The following is a 20981-nucleotide window of genomic DNA, read 5'->3' on the forward strand; positions in this document are numbered from 1 at the left end:
TTGGTCCATTGTGTTTTTTAAAAAACCAAAGTCACTGCACCCGTTCACCAAGAAATTTTGAAGAACTTCATGATTCCTTCTGCTGACCAGCTTTTTGAACATGCTGATTTCATTTTCCAGCAGGATTTGGCACCTGCCCACACTGCCAAAAACACCAAAAGTTGGTTAAATGACCATGGTGTTGGTGTGCTTGACTGGCCTGCAAACTCACCAGATCTAAACCCCACAGAGAATCAAGAGGACAATGAGAAGCAAGAGACCATAAAATGCAAATGAGCTGAAGGCCACTGTCAAAGAAACCTGGGCTTCCATAGCACCTCAGCAGTGCCACAAACTGATCACCTCCATGCCACGCCTAATTGAGGCAGTAATTAAAGCAAAATAAGCCCCTACCAAGTATTGAGTACATGTACAGTAAGTGAACATACTTTCCAGAAGGCCAACAATCAATTCACTAAAAATTTTTTTTTTTTTTTTTTTTTTTTTTTTTTTTTTTTTTCCTAGTTTGTATTCTAAAGTATTCTAATTTGTTGAGATGGTGAATTGGTGGGTTTTTGTTAAATGTGAGCCAAAATCATCACAATTAAAAGAACCAAAGACTTAAACTACTTCAGTCTGTGTGCATTGAATTTATTTAATATGCAAGTTTCACAATTTGAGTTGAATTACTGAAATAAATGAACTTTTCCAGTATGTTTTAATTTATTTTGATGCACCTGCATATATATATATATATATATATATATATATATATATATATATATATATATATATATATATATATATATATATATATATAAAAATAAATAATAGTATCTTTAAAATACAATATCCTTAAAAAGGGAAAATTCTTTATTATTTGTTGGTTTGTTTGTTTTACCATAATATCATGCTTTTTTGGTGTCTTTTTAATGCCTTAAAGATTTAATGTAAAAAGTCCTAACTTGTTTGTTCTCATTTTTGTGTTTCATGTTCTCCTCTGTGAACTGGACTTTCTTCTAAAGGTAAGAAAAAAAATTGTATTTGCTCTAAATTAACTGGGTTGCATGCTTGTGATGCACATTAATATCTAAATCATTGATTTTCTAATAGAGACTGAACAGACTTTAAATCTGTATCGGCAACTGACCATAAGCACATTCATCTGTACAACCAGGCACAAAGCACAACTTCTTAATGTCATTCAAAAAATAATTTAAAGAGACATGTTTGATAATAGGGCTACTCTAACATGTTAAAACTGTAAAGATGTTGGCTGGTTTATTCGTTCATGAAAACAACAACAGAAATAAAATTATCAGTTTATTTGATCAAATTTTGTCTGAACAAAAACAACATTTATTTATTTAGCAAATTATTTCAACCAAATAATCTTATATGAAATAAGATGAAGATATATATTTAAGATATCCTAATAAGACAATACACTTAAAAAAGAAATATGCAAATAATTACTAGGCTAGAGTGGGGAGGGAAATTAAGTTTTTTTTTTTTAAATATGTAATTAAAAATAACTACAGTCAGTATGTCAACAGGACATGTCAAGTGCTCAAGATGAGTATTTAGACTTTTTTTGAGAATAGTTCTTAAAGCTCTACTTTTTCTAACGTTGGAGCTAGTTTGTGATAGCGTGAGAATCGAACACTGTTTTCTGGATTAAATTCTTCGGGTGCTGTTCATTCCGATAGTGATGAAATGATATTTTATTTATTTTTAATTATTTATTTATTTATTTATTTATTTATTTATTTTTGTCATGTTGCCTGCTACTAATTAGTCAGCTTGTGGTTCTCATGTATATAACGGTGTTCTACATGTTTACTGATATTACTATTGGTGAAACTGAACTGATGTTGCATTTGGTTTGTAACAGTAGCATTAAGGCTGTTGGACTTGTATTTGCGACTTTGAAGCTCTGAGCGCCGCTGTTGACTGATATCTGAGTGGAGCGCAGTCATCCCTTATTGACGCGTTTGTAGGTTGGACATGAGGAGTGTTCTTTCGATGAAAATAACGTAAATAGCCTACGTTGTTTTGTATTTAGGATTATAATGTTCATTCATACTTGTTCAAACTTCGTTTGACGACGCAGCTTATCAAGATGGTTTTCTTAAGGTTATCGAGCAATTCACACAGTCCATGGATGGTTTCCGCACATTCAAAATGGAAGGTTGTGTTTTTCATTCTCTGCTTTTACGGAGTGGACGTCGTATATTGCAATGCGAGATATTCCATCCCAGAGGAAATGCCAGGGGGATCATTCGTTGGAAACATCGCCAAGGATCTGGGGATAGAGATAAGTAGACTCATATCTGGAAAAGCTCGCGTCGTTACAAAGGGCGGACGACAGTATGTCGATCTGAGCAGAGACAAAGGGACCCTTGTAGTTAAAGAAAGGATAGATCGCGAGGAGCTCTGCAAGCAGATGACGCCTTGCAGCTTCAGCTTTGATCTTATCATTGAAAACCCTATCCAGCTCCATCGAGTCACAATTGAGGTGCAAGATATAAACGATAATGCTCCGTTATTTCAGAAAGAAAACGTTAATTTGAAAATAGCTGAAAATGCGGTTTTAGGAGCTCGCTTTCCTTTAGACAGCGCTATAGATACAGATGTAGGTCTAAACGGTATACAGAGCTATAAACTACATCCAACTGATAGTTTTAAACTGGAGGTTCATAGTCAGACCGATGACAACAAATACATTGAGATGGTTTTACAACGAGAACTAGACCGAGAGGAGCGCGATGAGATTCAATTGGTTCTTGTGGCAAATGATGGTGGATCACCTCAGAAATCAGGCACTGTAAAAATTCACGTTACTGTTTTGGATGCCAATGATAATGCCCCAGTGTGTAAACAGTCAGTATTTAAAACTGAAGTTAGGGAAAATTCACCTGCTGGTACTGTCATAGGTACCATTAGTGCTGCTGATGCTGACGAAGGTGTAAATGGCCATGTTTCCTATTCCTTCGCTGTTGCAAGCAAAGAAGCAAGTGAGCTTTTTGGGATAGACACAGATACAGGTGAGATTAGACTTCTTAATAACTTAGATTATGAATCTCAAAATAGATATCAATTAAATATCAATGCGAGGGATAAAGGAGGCCTCTCGGATACTTGTAAAATTGTCATAGATGTAATAGATGAGAATGACAACTCTCCAACCATACAGCTAATGTCATTCTCAAACACTCTTCCTGAAAATTCCCCAGTGGGAACAACTGTAGCCGTCATTAACGTAGAGGACACAGATGCTGGTAAAAATGGTCTTGTTCGGTGCTCAATAAACCAAAACATACCGTTTCAAATTGAGTCATCTCTAGCGGAATATTACACTTTGGTTACTGATGATATGCTTGATCGAGAAAGTCTTGCCGAATATAATATAACAGTCTTGGTATCAGACCAAGGAAGTCCTGCGCGTTACGCAAACAAAACACTTAATGTAAAAATATCTGATGTCAATGACAATCCGCCAGTATTCCAGTTTGAGGAATATAAAACATTTGTTAGTGAAAATAATTCTCCTGGTCTCACTATACTGACGGTTAGAGCAAATGATGCTGACTGGGGTCCCAATGCGCAATTGTCCTACTTCCTGAAGGATGAAGACATGCGTGGTGCACCATTAAGTTCTCTCGTTTCCGTAGATTCACATACTGGCACTATTCATGCAGTTAAATCATTTGATTTTGAACAGTTAAAATCGTTTGCTTTTAACGTGACAGCTCGAGATGGAGGATCCCCGCCCTTGAGCTCTGAAGTGACAATAACTATCAGTATTCAAGATCAGAATGACAACGCTCCTCAGGTTCTGTATCCAGTACAGACTGGTGCTTCTGTGGTGGCTGAGATTGTGCCTCGTGCTGCAGATGTTGGATATCTGGTCACTAAAGTGGTGGCTGTTGATGTGGACTCTGGACAGAATGCCTGGCTCTCCTATAAACTACAGAAAGGTACAGACAGAGCGCTGTTTGAAGTGGGTTTACAGAATGGAGAAATAAGAACTGTGCGACAAGTGACTGATAAAGATGCGGTCAAACAAAAACTGACTGTTGTTGTGGAGGATAACGGGCAGCCCTCTCGCTCAGCTGTGGTCTCCATTAACGTAGCTGTGGCTGACAGCTTTCCTGAAGTGCTGTCAGAGTTCACAGACTTTACACACGATAAACAGAATGACGAGAACCTGACCTTTTATTTAGTTCTCGCACTGGCTGCTGTTTCTTTCTTATTTATCACATGTGTGGTTGTCATAATATCAGTAAAGATCTACAGATGGAGACAATCTCGCTTCTTATATCAGTCCAATCTGCCTGTTATTCCGTACTATCCACCGCATTACGCAGACACAGGAGTCACTGGAACTCTGCCGCACGGGTATAATTATGAAGTGTGCATGACGACTGACTCGAGGAAGAGTGACTGTAAGTTTTCTACACTCGGTGGACAGAATGTCTTAGTGGTGGACCCGAGTTTCACTGAGACGATGCAGCGCGCAATGAAGGAAAAGCACATGCTTGAAAATTCTGAGCTACAAGAAATGGTAAGATCCCAGCATGAATGTATGAATGGATTAATGCATAGACACATTAATATTAATATTAATAATTGCCTTGACGTCTTTATGGCCATAAATCTTCGCTTGTTCGACCTGTTGATGTTATTCAAACTTGAAGTAAAAAAGAGGTGTTACATAATGTCGTTTTTAAAATTATAAATAAATGATTAACCATGGTAAAACGCACAGATCTGACTGGCAGATTAAGTCGTTGCTATGTTATTGTGAATCGGACACTGCTGATTAAAATGAGTAAATAAATAAATATATGCTGTAACAGAGATTTTATTAAAAATAAACCGTGATATATTTTAGAAAATAAATAAGTTTGTTTTTGATGAATCAATGTATTTTGCAAAACTATAAGATTTTTTTTTATTTTCAACTTGCTGTTAAGTTTTATTTTTAAAGAGAGGCTGAAAATCGAGGATTCTATTCATTGTCTAATTCTTTGGGTGCTGTTCATGGTGCTGAAATGGTTCACGGTTTCCTCTTTTTGTCTGTTACTGATTTAAACAGCCTGTCTCACATAAGGCAGTTTCTTCTTCTTCTTCTTCTTCATCTTGTGATACTGATGTCAGAATTTTGGCTCGTAACAGTAGTATTTAGGCTGTTAGTCTTGTATTTGCACCTTTAAAGCTCTGAGTGCCGCTGTTGATTAACATCTGAGTAGAGCGCTTCTTTGCTCAGTAGTCTGTGCTGCCAGTCACTTACTGACGTGTTTGTAGGTTGGGCAAATGCAGCGTTTTTTTCCCCCGATGGAAATAACATGAATGCTTAATTGCGGATTTAGGATTTTAATGGCTTTTCTTACTTGTTCCACTCTTCGTTTGACGACACAGTTTCTCAGGATGGTTTTCTTAAGGTTGTCGAGAAATTTACTCAATCAATGGATGGATTCCGTACATTCAAAATGGAAGGTTGTGTTTTTCATTCTCTGCTTTTACGGAGTGGACGTCGTATATTGCAATGCGAGATATTCCATCCCGGAGGAAATGCCAGGGGGATCATTCGTTGGAAACATCGCCAAGGATCTGGGGATAGAGATAAGTAGACTCATATCTGGAAAAGCTCGCGTCGTTACAAAGGGCGGACGACAGTATGTCGATCTGAGCAGAGACAAAGGGACCCTTGTAGTTAAAGAAAGGATAGATCGCGAGGAGCTCTGCAAGCAGATGACGCCTTGCAGCTTCAGCTTTGATCTTATCATTGAAAACCCTATCCAGCTCCATCGAGTCACAATTGAGGTGCAAGATATAAACGATAATGCTCCGTTATTTCCAAAAGAAAATGTTAATTTGAATATTACCGAAAATGCGGTTTTAGGAGCTCGCTTTCCTTTAGACAGCGCTATAGATACAGATGTAGGTCTAAACGGTATACAGAGCTATAAACTACATCCAACTGATAGTTTTAAACTGGAGGTTCATAGTCAGACCGATGACAACAAATACATTGAGATGGTTTTACAACGAGAACTAGACCGAGAGGAGCGCGATGAGATTCAATTGGTTCTTGTGGCAAATGATGGTGGATCACCTCAGAAATCAGGCACTGTAAAAATTCACGTTACTGTTTTGGATGCCAATGATAATGCCCCAGTGTGTAAACAGTCAGTATTTAAAACTGAAGTTAGGGAAAATTCACCTGCTGGTACTGTCATAGGTATTATTAGTGCTGCTGATGCTGACGAAGGTGTAAATGGCCATGTTTCCTATTCATTCGCTGTTGCAAGCAAAGAAACAAGTGAGCTTTTTGGGATACACTCAGATACAGGTGAGATTAGACTTCTTAATAATTTAGATTATGAATCTCAAAATAGATTTCAGCTAAATATTAATGCGAGAGATAAAGGTGGCCTGTCGGATACTTGTAAAATCGTTATAGATGTCATTGATGAGAATGACAACTCTCCAACCATACAGGTGATGTCATTCTCAAACACTCTTCCTGAAAATTCCCCAGTGGGAACAACTGTAGCCGTCATTAACGTAGAGGACGCAGATTCTGGTAAAAATGGCCTTGTTCAATGCTCAATAAATAAAAATATACCTTTTAAAATTGAGTCATCTCTAGCGGAATATTACACTTTGGTTACTGATGATATGCTTGATCGAGAAAGTCTTGCTGAATATAATATAACAATCTTGGTATCAGACCAAGGAAGTCCTGCGCGTTACGCAAACAAAACACTTAATGTAAAAATATCTGATGTCAATGACAATCCGCCAGTATTCCAGTTTGAGGAATATAAAACATTTGTTAGTGAAAACAATTCTCCTGGTCTCACTATACTGACTGTTAAAGCAAATGATGCTGACTGGGGTCCCAATGCGCAATTGTCCTACTTCCTGAAGGATCAAGACATGCGTGGTGCACCATTAAGTTCTCTCGTTTCCGTAGATTCACTTACAGGCACTATTCATTCAGTTAAATCGTTTGATTTTGAACAGTTGAAATCGTTTGCTTTTAACGTGACAGCTCGAGATGGAGGATCCCCGCCCTTGAGCTCTGAAGTGACAATAACTATCAATATTCAAGATCAGAATGACAACGCTCCTCAGGTTCTGTATCCAGTACAGACTGGTGCTTCTGTGGTGGCTGAGATTGTGCCTCGTGCTGCAGATGTTGGATATCTGGTCACTAAAGTGGTGGCTGTTGATGTGGACTCTGGACAGAATGCCTGGCTCTCCTATAAACTACAGAAAGCTACAGACAGAGCGCTGTTTGAAGTGGGTTTACAGAATGGAGAAATAAGAACTGTGCGACAAGTGACTGATAAAGATGCTGTCAAACAAAAACTGACTGTTGTTGTGGAGGATAACGGGCAGCCCTCTCGCTCAGCTGTGGTCTCCATTAACGTAGCTGTGGCTGACAGCTTTCCTGAAGTGCTGTCAGAGTTCACAGACTTTACGCATGAAAAACAGTATGACGAGAACCTGACCTTTTATTTAGTTCTCGCACTGGCTGCAGTTTCTTTCTTATTTATCACTTGTGTGGTTGTGATAATATCAGTAAAGATCTACAGATGGAGACAATCTCGCTTCTTATATCAGTCCAATCTGCCTGTTATTCCTTACTATCCACCGCATTACGCAGACACAGGAGTCACTGGAACTCTGCCGCACGGGTATAATTATGAAGTGTGCATGACGACTGACTCGAGGAAGAGTGACTGTAAGTTTTCTACACTCGGTGGACAGAATGTCTTAGTGGTGGACCCGAGTTTCAATGAGACGATGCAGCGCGCAATGAAGGAAAAAAACTTCTTAGAAGATCCCAAATCACCAGAAATGGTAAGATCACTGGTTTTTAAAACGACTGAAGTAAAGCTGTTTTTTTTTTTTTTTTTTTTTTTTTTTTTTTTTTAAGAAAAACTGTTAGACCGTATTAAATCTGTAACTATGTTCAATAAAGTCTTAATTAACTTAATTTCAAAGACAAGGATAAAGTAATTGACATTGGCTTAGATTAATAAATGCTATAAAACCGTTATTTTCACTGTTAGTTCATACCTAACACGATAACTAATGTTAACAAGCCGAACCTCGTCTTTAAGTATTACCTTTAATACATAAACATAAAGGACTGTATGGTTCTTGTTGTGACATTACAATTAAAACACACTTATGCGTTTTTATTATTATTATTATTATTATTATTATGCTCTTATTTGAATTTATTTTCCCTTTAGGAAAAATGACAGATTATTTATATTTGCTTTACTCAGTGTACAATAAGATTAACATTTAAGTTAAATTTAGAGGGCTGTTGCCTGTTTAATTATATACAGTTCTGTCGGGATGCTTTATTCTGTTTTATGTTTGCTGAAATCAATTCACGGAATTCAATTCTAATTCTGAAACATTCCATAGCTTTAATTACTGTCGTTTCTCTTTTTCAACTCTAAGGGCCGCTGTTGATTTATAGAAACGCGTGTAGGTGATAGCTTGTGGTTGGTGGAGCTGTGCTGATGCTGCATGGAGATTGTGGAGGAGCCTAAAGAGAGTCGATGAAGGGAGACAGTCACTGGCTGGCAAACAAACTGGATGCATTTGTGGATATTTCAGTTGGTGAATATTTTATACAGTTTGTAATTTGAATACTTTAAATATAAATAAATATATATGTAAAAATGTTTGTGATTACAGTATATAGGAGGATTCATTGTTACCAATCGCGAGTACAGCCACTGGATCGCGTTTTCTTATGGAGGGTCTTATTCATCATGGCTGCTTGTTCGATCTTTAATATAAACGCACAGATTCGTTACTCCGTTCCAGAAGAATTGAAGAAAGGGTCGCTGATCGGAAATATAGCTCATGATCTTGGTCTGGATGTTCAAAGACTGCGCTCGGGTCGTGCTCGTATCGTGTCTGGCGACAGCACTGAGTACGTAGAGATGAAATCAGACAAAGGGATTTTGGTTGTAAAGGAGAGAATTGACCGAGAGCAGCTTTGCGCTGAAACCACTCCGTGCAGCTTCACATTTGAAATAATACTTGATAATCCAGTGGAACTACATCATGTCACGGTGGAAATACTGGATGTAAACGACCACGCGCCAGCATTTCCTAAAGATATAATTCATTTTGAAATAAGTGAATCGGCCACACCTGGATCTCGTTTTCAACTGGGAAGCGCAGATGATCCTGATGTAGGTGTTAATTGTATTCAAAATTATATCATATCACAGAATGAGAATTTTGTTTTAAAACAGCATGCACGACAAGGTGGGGTCAAATATGCTGAAATGGTCCTCCAAAAGCCTCTAGATAGAGAGCAGCATCCACGATTGTCTCTTATTGTCACAGCAATAGATGGAGGAAACCCTCAGAGATCAGGTAACGTAAAAATAGAGGTAAATGTACTAGATGCAAATGACAATGCGCCAGTATTTAACCAGTCAGTTTACAGAGCAACAATAACAGAAATTTCGCCCATTGGAACTTATATAACTACGGTTAATGCAAGTGATGCAGACAGTGGAACAAATAGTTTGGTCTCTTATAGCTTTACGAACATGAAAGTCATCGGCCATATTTTTACGTTGGATGAACGCACTGGTGTAATAACACTAACTGGGCTTCTTGACTACGAAAAAACAAAGAAATACGAAATTGATATAGAAGCAAAGGACCAAGGCGGCTTGGGAGACTCTGCTAAAGTCATAATTGATTTAACTGATGTAAATGACAATGCGCCAACAATCAGTGTTATGTCATTTTTTACCCCAATTAGTGAGGATGCACTTCCAGGCACCACCATTGCTATTTTCAGCGTTAAGGATGTAGATGCAGGAGACAATGGCCACGTTGTTTGTGCAATTGACAGAAATACTCCATTTAAACTTCTGTCCTCACTGCGGAATTATTATAATTTAGTCACTGATGCTGCTTTAGATCGTGAACGTGTGGCAGAATATAATATCACTATCACAGCTACAGATTCAGGGTCTCCTGCGCTTTCGAGTCAGAAAACTTTAAATTTGAAAGTATCAGATGTTAATGACAATCCTCCTAGGTTTCAAAAGAATGTTTACACTACATATGTTACTGAAAACAATCAACCTGGTTTGTCCATATTTACTCTGAGTGCTCAAGATGATGATTGGAACCAGAACGCTCGTATTTCGTATCTTCTAGATGAGACTACGATGGGTGGATCCCCTGTTTCCTCTTTTATATCAGTAAATGCTGACAGTGGAGTGGTTCATGCGCTGCGCGGTTTTGACTACGAGCAAATGAAAAGTGTTCGTGTTTGTGTGAAAGCGCAAGATGGAGGCTCTCCGCCCCTCAGCACTAATGTGACTTTGGACATTATAATCCAAGATCAGAATGACAACGCTCCTCAGGTTCTGTATCCAGTACAGACTGGTGCTTCTGTGGTGGCTGAGATTGTGCCTCGTGCTGCAGATGTTGGATATCTGGTCACTAAAGTGGTGGCTGTTGATGTGGATTCTGGACAGAATGCCTGGCTCTCCTATAAAATACAGAAAGTTACAGACAGAGCGCTGTTTGAAGTGGGTTTACAGAATGGAGAAATAAGAACTGTGCGACAAGTGACTGATAAAGATGCGGTCAAACAAAAACTGACTGTTGTTGTGGAGGATAACGGACAGCCCTCTCGCTCAGCTGTGGTCTCCATTAACTTGGCTGTGGCTGACAGCTTTCCTGAAGTACTGTCAGATTTTACAGACTTTACGCATGAAAAACAGTATGACGAGAACCTGACCTTTTATTTAGTTCTCGCACTGGCTGCAGTTTCTTTCCTATTTATCACATGTGTGGTTGTGATAATATCAGTAAAGATCTACAGATGGAGACAATCTCGCTTCTTATATCAATCCAATCTGCCTGTTATTCCGTACTATCCACCGCATTACGCAGACACAGGAGTCACTGGAACTCTGCCGCACGGGTATAATTATGAAGTGTGCATGACGACTGACTCGAGGAAGAGTGACTGCAAGTTTTCTACACTCGGTGGTCAGAAGGTTTTAATGGTGGACCCGAGTTTTGCTGAGACGATGCAGCGCGCAATGAAGGAAAATAAATTTTTAGAAGATTCCGGCGAGTGTCCTGAAATGGTAAGATCACCTGTTATTTAAAAATGAAATAAAATGTAAAATGAAATATAGTCTTTGTGATATAGACATTACATTCAATACATTTTTGTGTAGTTATATCTTTTGCATTATGCCTATATAAAATTAGTATACAATAAGGTTTATTTATTTATTTATTTATTCCCAGTATCTGAAGTTAATACCTTACTTATCATGAACTAATAATTATATTTTTACATAATTTATTAAATGTTAATATTATTAAATCACTTTTGTTCATAATATGTTATTCATAAAATTTAGAAACAATATTACATCTGACAACATTTAACTATTATAATAAACACCATAAAATGGTAATCATTTTCAGTTCATTATTCCTAAAGCATTAACTAATGTTAAGGAATTTGGCCTTACCGTAAAGTGTTACTTTAAAATTGTGATTCGATTTAAAGTCTGTTCTGTCCGTAAAAGGGGTGATCTGTCGCAATGCATTATTCACGCTTACATTATACCTTACTTTAAAATGATTTAGAATTAATTTATAACAAACAAAGGAATAATGTTTGTTTTCTTATATATCAGCAGTACAATGTATGGTTAAATTAAAATATACGAGAAATTTGGAGTGTTATTTGATATATAATTGTTTAATATTGTTCATTTTTGTTATTGTTGAGGTCTATTGACTGAATTTAATTCTAGTTCTAAGACGTTTCAAAGCTTCTGTTAGTGTTGTTTCTCGTTCTGAGCTCTAAGGGCCGCTGTTGATTTGTAGAAACGCATGTAGGTGATAGCTTGTGGTTGGTGGAGCTGTGCTGATGCTGCATGGTAGGAGATAGGGACTAAAGAGAGTCGATGAAGGGAGACAGTCACTGGCTAATAGCAAACAAACTAGATGTATTTGTGGATGCTTTGAATGCGGAACATCATCTACAGTTTGTAATTTGAATACTTCACGTATAAAAAATGTTTGTGATTAGAGCATGTAGAAGGATTCGTTGTTACAAATCGCAAGGACGGTCACTGGATCGCGTTTTCTTATGGAGGGTCTTATTCATCATGGCTGCTTGTTCGATCTCAAATATAAACGCACAGATTCGTTACTCCGTTCCAGAGGAACTGAAGAAAGGGTCAGTGATCGGGAATATAGCTCATGATCTTGGTCTGGATGTTCAAAGACTGCGCTCGGGTCGTGCTCGTATCGTGTCTGGCGACAGCACTGAGTACGTAGAGATGAAATCAGACAAAGGGATTTTGGTTGTAAAGGAGAAAATTGACCGAGAGCATGTTTGCGCTGAAACCACTCCGTGCAGCTTCACATTTGAAATAATACTTGATAATCCAATGGAACTACATCATGTTACGGTGGAAATACTGGATGTAAACGATCATTCGCCACTATTTCCTAAAGACGAAATTAACCTTGAAATAAGTGAATCAGCCACGCCTGGTGCTATTTTTTTACTGGGAGGCGCAGATGATCCTGATGTAGGTCTAAACGCACTACAAAATTATATGATGTCACCTAATGATTATTTTATTCTGAAACAACACTCACGTCCCGATGGAATCAAATATGCTGAAATGGTGCTTCAGAAGCCTCTAGACAGAGAGCAGCAGCCACGAATATCTCTCATTGTCACGGCGGTAGACGGAGGAAATCCTCAGAGATCTAGTAATATGAAAATAGAGGTGAATGTACTAGATGCAAATGACAACGCGCCAGTATTTAACCAGTCAGTTTACAGGGCAACAGTAGAAGAGAATTCACCTAAAGGAACTTATATTACAACTGTTAATGCTAGTGATGCAGACAGTGGCACAAATAGTTTGATTGCATACAGTTTTGCTAATTTTAAAGGGAACATAAACGGCATTTTTAAAATCGACGAAAAAACTGGTGCTATAACACTAAGTGGGGTACTTGATTATGAAAAAGCGAAGAAATACGAAATTGATATCGAAGCAAAAGACCAAGGCGGTTTGGGAAACTCTGCAAAAGTCATAGTCGATTTAATCGATGTAAATGATAACGCACCAGTTATTAGTGTTATGTCATTTTCGAGCCCTGTTTCTGAAGACGCAACTGTTGGAACAACTATTGCCATTGTCAGCGTGAAGGATGTAGATGCAGGAGACAATGGTCACGTTGTTTGTACAGTTGATCGAAATACTCCATTTAAACTTCTGTCCTCACTGCGGAATTATTACACTTTAGTCACTGATGCTGCTTTAGATCGTGAACGTGTGGCAGAATATAATATCACTATCACAGCTGCAGATTCAGGATCTCCTGCGCTTTCTAGTCAAAAAACTTTAAATCTGAAAGTGTCAGATGTTAATGACAATCCTCCTAGGTTTCAAAAGAGTGTTTACACTACATATGTTACTGAAAACAATCAACCTGGTTTGTCCATATTTACTCTGAGCGCTCAAGATGATGATTGGAACCAGAACGCTCGTATTTCGTATCTTCTAGATGAGACTACGGTGGGTGGATCCCCTGTTTCCTCTTTTATATCAGTAAATGCTGACAGTGGAGTGGTTCACGCGCTGCGCGGTTTTGACTACGAGCAAATGAAAAGTGTTCGTGTTTGTGTGAAAGCGCAAGATGGAGGCTCTCCGCCCCTCAGCACTAATGCGACTTTGGACATTATAATCCAAGATCAGAATGACAACGCTCCTCAGGTTCTGTATCCAGTACATACTGGTGCTTCTGTGGTGGCTGAGATTGTACCTCGTGCTGCAGATGTTGGATATCTGGTCACTAAAGTGGTGGCTGTTGATGTGGACTCTGGACAGAATGCCTGGCTTTCCTATAAACTACAGAAAGCTAAAGACAGAGCGCTGTTTGAAGTGGGTTTACAGAATGGAGAAATAAGAACTGTGCGACAAGTGACTGATAAAGATGCGGTCAAACAAAAACTGACTGTTGTTGTGGAGGATAACGGACAGCCCTCTCGCTCAGCTGTGGTCTCAATTAACGTGGCTGTGGCTGACAGCTTTCCTGAAGTGCTGTCAGAGTTCACAGACTTTACGCATAAAAAACAGTATGACGAGAACCTGACTTTTTATTTAGTTCTTTCACTTGCTGCTGTTTCTTTCTTATTTATCACTTGTGTGGTTGTCATAATATCAGTACAGATCTACAGATGGAGACAATCTCGCTTCTTATATCAGTCCAATCTGCCTGTTATTCCGTACTATCCACCGCATTACGCAGACACAGGAGTCACTGGAACTCTGCCGCACGGGTATAATTATGAAGTGTGCATGACGACTGACTCGAGGAAGAGTGACTGTAAGTTTTCTACACTCGGTGGACAGAATGTTTTAGTGGTGGACCCAAGTTTCTCTGAGACTATGCAGCGCGCAATGAAGGAAAAAAACCTCTTAGAAGATGTAGAATTGCCTGAAATGGTAAGACCATCTAAAATACAATTTTAACATAACATAATATAATATAATAAAGTACATTTTAATTTAAATGAAATATTTAGGTTATGGTAAGCTTACAAGACGTTAATTTTAATTGTTTTGTTGAGGTTTGACGGGAAAATAAGTCGTCTGAGGGGAAAAGAAAAATATTTGTAGTCTTAAAAATAGGAATTATATATATATATATATATATATATATATATATATATATATATATATATATATATATATATATATATATATATATATAATATATATATATATATATATATATATGTTCGCATTTTTAGCAATTTGGCAGGATTATTTGGCAAGATCCTGCCTGGATGATTTATGGATTTGGTCTGTTTTTTTTTTTTTTTTTTTTTTTTTTATTATTATTATTGTTATTATTTATTTAATTTCTTTTTTTTTTTTTTTTTTTTTTTTTTTGAGTTGTTAGTGAGGTCAATGCACAGAATTGCGCTTCAGGGTTGAACTATTTTTGAGTATTTACAAATGCTGTTCATCTTTATCAACTCTATGGGCCGCTGTTGGTTAACAAAAATGTAGGCTACATGAACACTTACTCTTGATTTGTCACTGGCTGTGGTTGGTGGAGCTCTGATGATGCAGACGAGACTATTGCAACGGAGACCAAAGTGCGTCGATGAAGACGAGAGTTACTGACAAACAGCAAATGAACAAAATTACTGTCTGATATTTTTTTGCTATTGAACAACATCCGGTCTGTAATCGGAAAGCTTAAAATGGAAATAATCATATTGAGTGCAAGCCTTCTTTACCAAAGGCGAATGCAGGCACTGGATCGCGTTTTCTTATGGAGGGTCTTATTCATCATGGCTGCTTGTTTGATCTCAAATATAAACGCACAGATTCGTTACTCCGTTCCAGAGGAACTGAAGAAAGGGTCGCTGATCGGGAATATAGCTCATGATCTTGGTCTGGATGTTCAAAGACTGCGCTCGGGTCGGGCTCGTATCGTGTCTGGCGACAGCACTGAGTACGTAGAGATGAAATCAGACAAAGGGATTTTGGTTGTAAAGGAGAGAATTGACCGAGAGCAGCTTTGCGCTGAAACCACTCCGTGCAGCTTCACATTTGAAATAATACTTGATAATCCAGTGGAACTACATCATGTCACCGTGGAAATACTGGATGTAAACGATCATTCGCCAACATTTCCTAAAGATGAAATTAATCTTGAAATAAGCGAATCGGCCGCACCTGGAGCTCTTTTTTTACTGGGAAGCGCAGATGATCCGGATGTAGGTGTGAATGCTCTCCAAAATTATATTATATCAGGTAATGATTATTTTATTTTGAAACAACACTCGAGCCCCGATGGAATTAAATATGCTGAAATGGTGCTTCAGAAGCCTCTAGACAGAGAGCAGCAGCCACGAATATCTCTCATTCTCACGGCGGTAGACGGAGGAAACCCTCAAAGATCTGGTAATATGAAAATAGAGGTGAATGTACTAGACGCAAATGACAACGCGCCAGTATTTAACCAGTCTGTTTATAGAGCAACAGTAGAAGAGAATTCACCTAAAGGAACTCACATTACTACAGTTAATGCTAGTGATGCAGACAGTGGGACAAACAGTTTGATTGCATTTAGTTTTGCTAATTTTAAAGGGAATATAAACGACATTTTTAAAATTGATGAAAAAACAGGTGTTATTACGTTAAATGGTGTACTTGATTATGAAAAAGCAAAGAAATACGAATTTGGCGTCGAGGCCAAAGATCAGGGTGGTTTAGGAAATTCTGCCAAAGTCATAATTGATTTAACTGATGTAAATGACAATGCGCCAACAATCAGTGTTATGTCATTTTTTACCCCAGTCAGTGAGGATGCACCTCCTGGCACCACTATTGCTATTTTCAGTGTAAAGGATGTAGATGCAGGAGACAATGGTCACGTTGTTTGTACAGTTGATCGAAATACTCCATTTAAACTTCTGTCCTCACTGCGGAATTATTATAATTTAGTCACTGATGCTGCTTTAGATCGTGAACGTGTGGCAGAATATAATATCACTATCACAGCTGCAGATTCAGGGTCTCCTGCGCTTTCTAGTCAGAAAACTTTAAATCTGAAAGTGTCAGATGTTAATGACAGTCCTCCTAGGTTTCAAAAGAGTGTTTACACTACATATGTTACTGAAAACAATCAACCTGGTTTGTCCATATTTACTCTGAGCGCTCAAGACGATGACTGGAACCAGAACGCTCGTATTTCGTATCTTTTAGATGAGACTACGGTGGGTGGATCCCCTGTTTCCTCTTTTATATCAGTAAATGCTGACAGTGGAGTGGTTCACGCGCTGCGCGGTTTTGACTATGAGCAAATGAAAAGTGTTCGTGTTTGTGTGAAAGCGCAAGATGGAGGCTCTCCGCCCCTCAGCACTAATGTGACTTTGGACATTATAATCCAAGATCAGAATGACAACGCTCCTCAGGTTCTGTATCCAGTACAGACTGGTGCTTCTGTAGTGGCTGAGATTGTGCCTCGTGCTGCAAATGTTGGATATCTGGTCACTAAAGTGGTGGCTGTTGATGTGGATTCTGGACAGAATGCCTGGCTCTCCTATAAACTACAGAAAGTTACAGACAGAGCGCTGTTTGAAGTGGGTTTACAGAATGGAGAAATAAGAACTGTGCGACAAGTGACTGATAAAGATGCAGTCAAACAAAAACTGACTGTTGTTGTGGAGGATAACGGACAGCCCTCTCGCTCAGCTGTGGTCTCCATTAACGTAGCTGTGGCTGACAGCTTTCCTGAAGTGCTGTTAGAGTTCACAGACTTTACGCATGAAAAACAATTTGACGACTACCAGACTTTTTATTTAGTTCTCGCACTGGCTGCTGTTTCTTTCTTATTTATCACATGTGTGGTTGTCATAATATCAGTACAGATCTACAGATGGAGACAATCTCGCTTCTTATATCAGTCCAATCTGCCTGTTATTCCGTACTATCCACCGCATTACGCAGACACAGGAGTCACTGGAACTCTGCCGCACGGGTATAATTATGAAGTGTGCATGACGACTGACTCGAGGAAGAGTGACTGCAAGTTTTCTACACTCGGTGGACAAAATGTTTTAGTCGTGGACCCGAGTTTTACTGAGACATTGCAGCGCGCAATGAAGGAAAAAAACTTTACGGAAGAAGAAAGTCTTTCAGAATTGGTAAGCCTACACATTAAACACTTAAAATTGTTTGTACTCTCTGTGTTCTGTGATTATTTATTTCGTGGCATACTTTATTATAATTATTATTATTATTTTACTTTTGTGGTAATTTTGTGACACTGCAACAGTGTTTCAGCACCACTTACTGGACAGCGCCAAATAGTAATACTTTTTTTTAACTACTTTGGAGTTCAGTAAAATCACAGCCTCACTTTTCAATGCTTGCTTTATTTATTTATTTATTTATTTATTTATTTATTGTTTCTTTATACTTTATGACATAATAATATATACTTTTGTAGAATTATCAAATTGACTTACATTTTATTCCATGAATAATATACAAATAATTTATTGCCAATTAAACATATTTGGATTTTAAATTTATTATTATTATTATTATTATTATTATTATTATTATTATTATTATTTTTATTATTATTATTATTAATCAACGTGGCACCTGGTTAGGATTTTCACAAGGTTTACCGAACTTTTAGTTTGACAGATCATTTGTGTCCTGCTCTGATATGTCAGGAACAAACTATTGCAATTCTTGGTTAAGGCTCAAAGGGCCGCTGTTGATCAACACAACACAACCCAGTCCGTCTGTCCGACCTGCCCACAAAATCCAGTGATGTCAGAGAACAGCGTAATAAAGCCTGATGACTCGAAACAATTATTTTGACGGATGTACTGCAGATGGATATCCTGATCTTATTGTAGATTTCATGTTGGGGTCAGGCTTTCATGTGTAAAGTCCTTATTTTGTAATAAAACCGTCTGATCTTAAGGATCTAAAGAAGGACGGAAAATGGCCAGCTTTGTAATGCGGCACGCTGCAGCGTTTTTTATGATCCTGTTTCGATACTCGGTGAGAGGGCAGATCAGCTATTCCATTCCAGAAGAAATGCCAAAAGGGTCGATCGTTGGAAATATTTCTCAAGGCTTGGGTTTGGATTTAAAACGACTGAAGTCAGGGAAGGCGCGCATATTTGCTGGAGACAACACCGAATTCGTCGGACTGAATAAAGAGAGGGGGATACTTCTCACCGAGGAGAAAATAGACCGCGAGGCTCTTTGTGCTAAAACGACTCCATGTGCTTTACACCTTCAGCTGATTTTGGAAAATCCAATGGAATGGTATGATGTCACAGTGGAAATCATCGACATAAATGATAATGCTCCGAGTTTTCCTAAAGGTGAGATTACATTTGAAATAAGTGAGTCTGCTGTAATCGGAGCAAGATTCATGTTGGAAAATGCGATTGATTTGGATGTCGGATCTAACAGTCATCTGAGTTATTCACTGAAACCAACAGATAATTTTGTATTAAGTTTGCAAAGTCAAACGGATGGCGACAGAAACATGGAGATGGTGTTGCAAAATGCTCTAGACCGTGAAAACAAAGAGCAGTTGTCCTTGTTGTTAACAGCAGTAGATGGAGGTGAGCCTCAGCTGACCAGCACTGTGCGGATACATGTAACTGTGCTAGATATTAACGACAATCCTCCTGTGTTCAATCAAAGAGTGTACAAAGCCACTCTTCCTGAAAATACACCTAAAAACACTGTTATTACGTCTGTCAGCGCTTCTGATGCTGATGAAGGCTCGAATGCGATTATAACTTACTACATGTCAAGCACTGGAGATGTAAATGATGTATTCATGGTTGATGCACGAAGCGGGAAAATAATCTTAAAAGACTCAGCTGACTATGAAAAGGCAAGTCGTTATCAACTTAACATGCAAGCACGTGACCAAGGAGGACTGTCTGATTCATGTAAAGTTATAATTGATCTCACTGATATAAACGATAACAAACCAGCAATAAGCATTGTATCTATGTCAAACTCAATAACAGAGGAATCTAGACCTAGTACTGTTGTTGCAATGCTAAATATAAATGATCTTGACTCCGGGTTGAATGGACAGGTTCACTGCTACATTAATGCTAATATTCCATTTGCTATTGCATCTTCCAGCAGTTTCTTCAGCTTGCAAACAGAGCAGGAACTGGACAGAGAGAGAGAAGCTGAGTACAATATCAGTGTAATATGTACTGACGAGGGAGTGCCAGCGCTCTCTAGCAGTGTCTCTCTCCGTGTGCAAATATCAGATGTGAATGACAATGCTCCTGTCTTTGAGATAAGTAACTATGAGGCATGTGTGCTGGAGAATAACACACCTGGTCTCTCTGTATTTACAGTTAAAGCCAGTGATGCTGATTGGAATCAGAATGCCCGTGTTTCTTATATGCTAGAAGAAAGCACTGTTAATGGAGTCTCTGTCTCATCATATGTGTCAGTTCATCCTGACAGCGGACTGATTACAGCTGTGCGCTCTTTCGACTATGAACAACTCAAAGATTTCCACTTCCGGGTAAAAGCACAAGATGGAGGCTCTCCTCGCTTCAGCAGTAACGCGACAGTGAAAATAATTATTCAAGATCAGAATGACAACGCTCCTCAGGTTCTGTATCCAGTACAGACTGGTGCTTCTGTGGTGGCTGAGATTGTGCCTCGTGCTGCAGATGTTGGATATCTGGTCACTAAAGTGGTGGCTGTTGATGTGGACTCTGGACAGAATGCCTGGCTTTCCTATAAACTACAGAAAGCTACAGACAGAGCTCTGTTTGAAGTGGGTTTACAGAATGGAGAAATAAGAACTGTGCGACAAGTGACTGATAAAGATGCGGTCAAACAAAAACTTACTTTTGTTGTGGAGGATAACGGACAGCCCTCTCGCTCAGCTGTGGTCTCCATTAACGTGGCTGTAGCTGACAGCTTTCCTGAAGTGCTGTCAGAGTTCACAGACTTTACGCATGAAAAACATTATGACGACAACCTGACCTTTTATTTAGTACTCGCACTGGCTGCTGTTTCTTTCTTATTTATCACATGTGTGGTTGTGATAATATCAGTAAAGATCTACAGATGGAGACAATCTCGCTTCTTATATCAGTCCAATCTGCCTGTTATTCCGTACTATCCACCGCATTACGCAGACACAGGAGTCACTGGAACTCTGCCGCACGGGTATAATTATGAAGTGTGCATGACCACTGACTCGAGGAAGAGTAACTGTAAGTTTTCTACACTCGGTGGGCAGAATATCTTAATGGTGGACCCGAGTTTCGCTGAAACTATGAGACACACAATCAAGAAAAATAGTTCCATTGATGATCTCCGATCTACAGAATTGGTA

At 38.6% G+C, this 20981-nt stretch overlaps 1 protein-coding gene across 22 annotated transcripts in view; it reads left to right on the plus strand.

Annotated features, from left to right (window-relative positions):
• LOC109097792 (protocadherin gamma-C5-like) overlaps positions 1 to 20981 on the plus strand; it is a 98752-nt gene that overhangs the window by 21835 nt on the left and 55936 nt on the right. For 2 of the 22 annotated variants that reach the window (XM_042732423.1, XM_042732441.1), the window contains exon 1: positions 1946 to 4546. The exons of 8 other annotated variants lie outside the window; for them this stretch is intronic. In XM_042732423.1, coding sequence (XP_042588357.1) covers positions 2102 to 4546 — 2445 coding nt within the window. In that variant the 5' untranslated portion in view covers positions 1946 to 2101. Of the gene's footprint in view, positions 1 to 1945; positions 4547 to 5258; positions 7858 to 8484; positions 11151 to 11827; positions 14553 to 15060; positions 17771 to 18284; positions 20979 to 20981 lie in introns of those variants that run through there. 12 more of the 22 variants (XM_042732413.1, XM_042732415.1, XM_042732417.1 and 9 more) reach the window with 7 other exon arrangements.

This window comes from Cyprinus carpio, chromosome B10 (genome assembly GCF_018340385.1).
Source record: "Cyprinus carpio isolate SPL01 chromosome B10, ASM1834038v1, whole genome shotgun sequence".
NCBI classification, from domain to species: domain Eukaryota; kingdom Metazoa; phylum Chordata; class Actinopteri; order Cypriniformes; family Cyprinidae; genus Cyprinus; species Cyprinus carpio.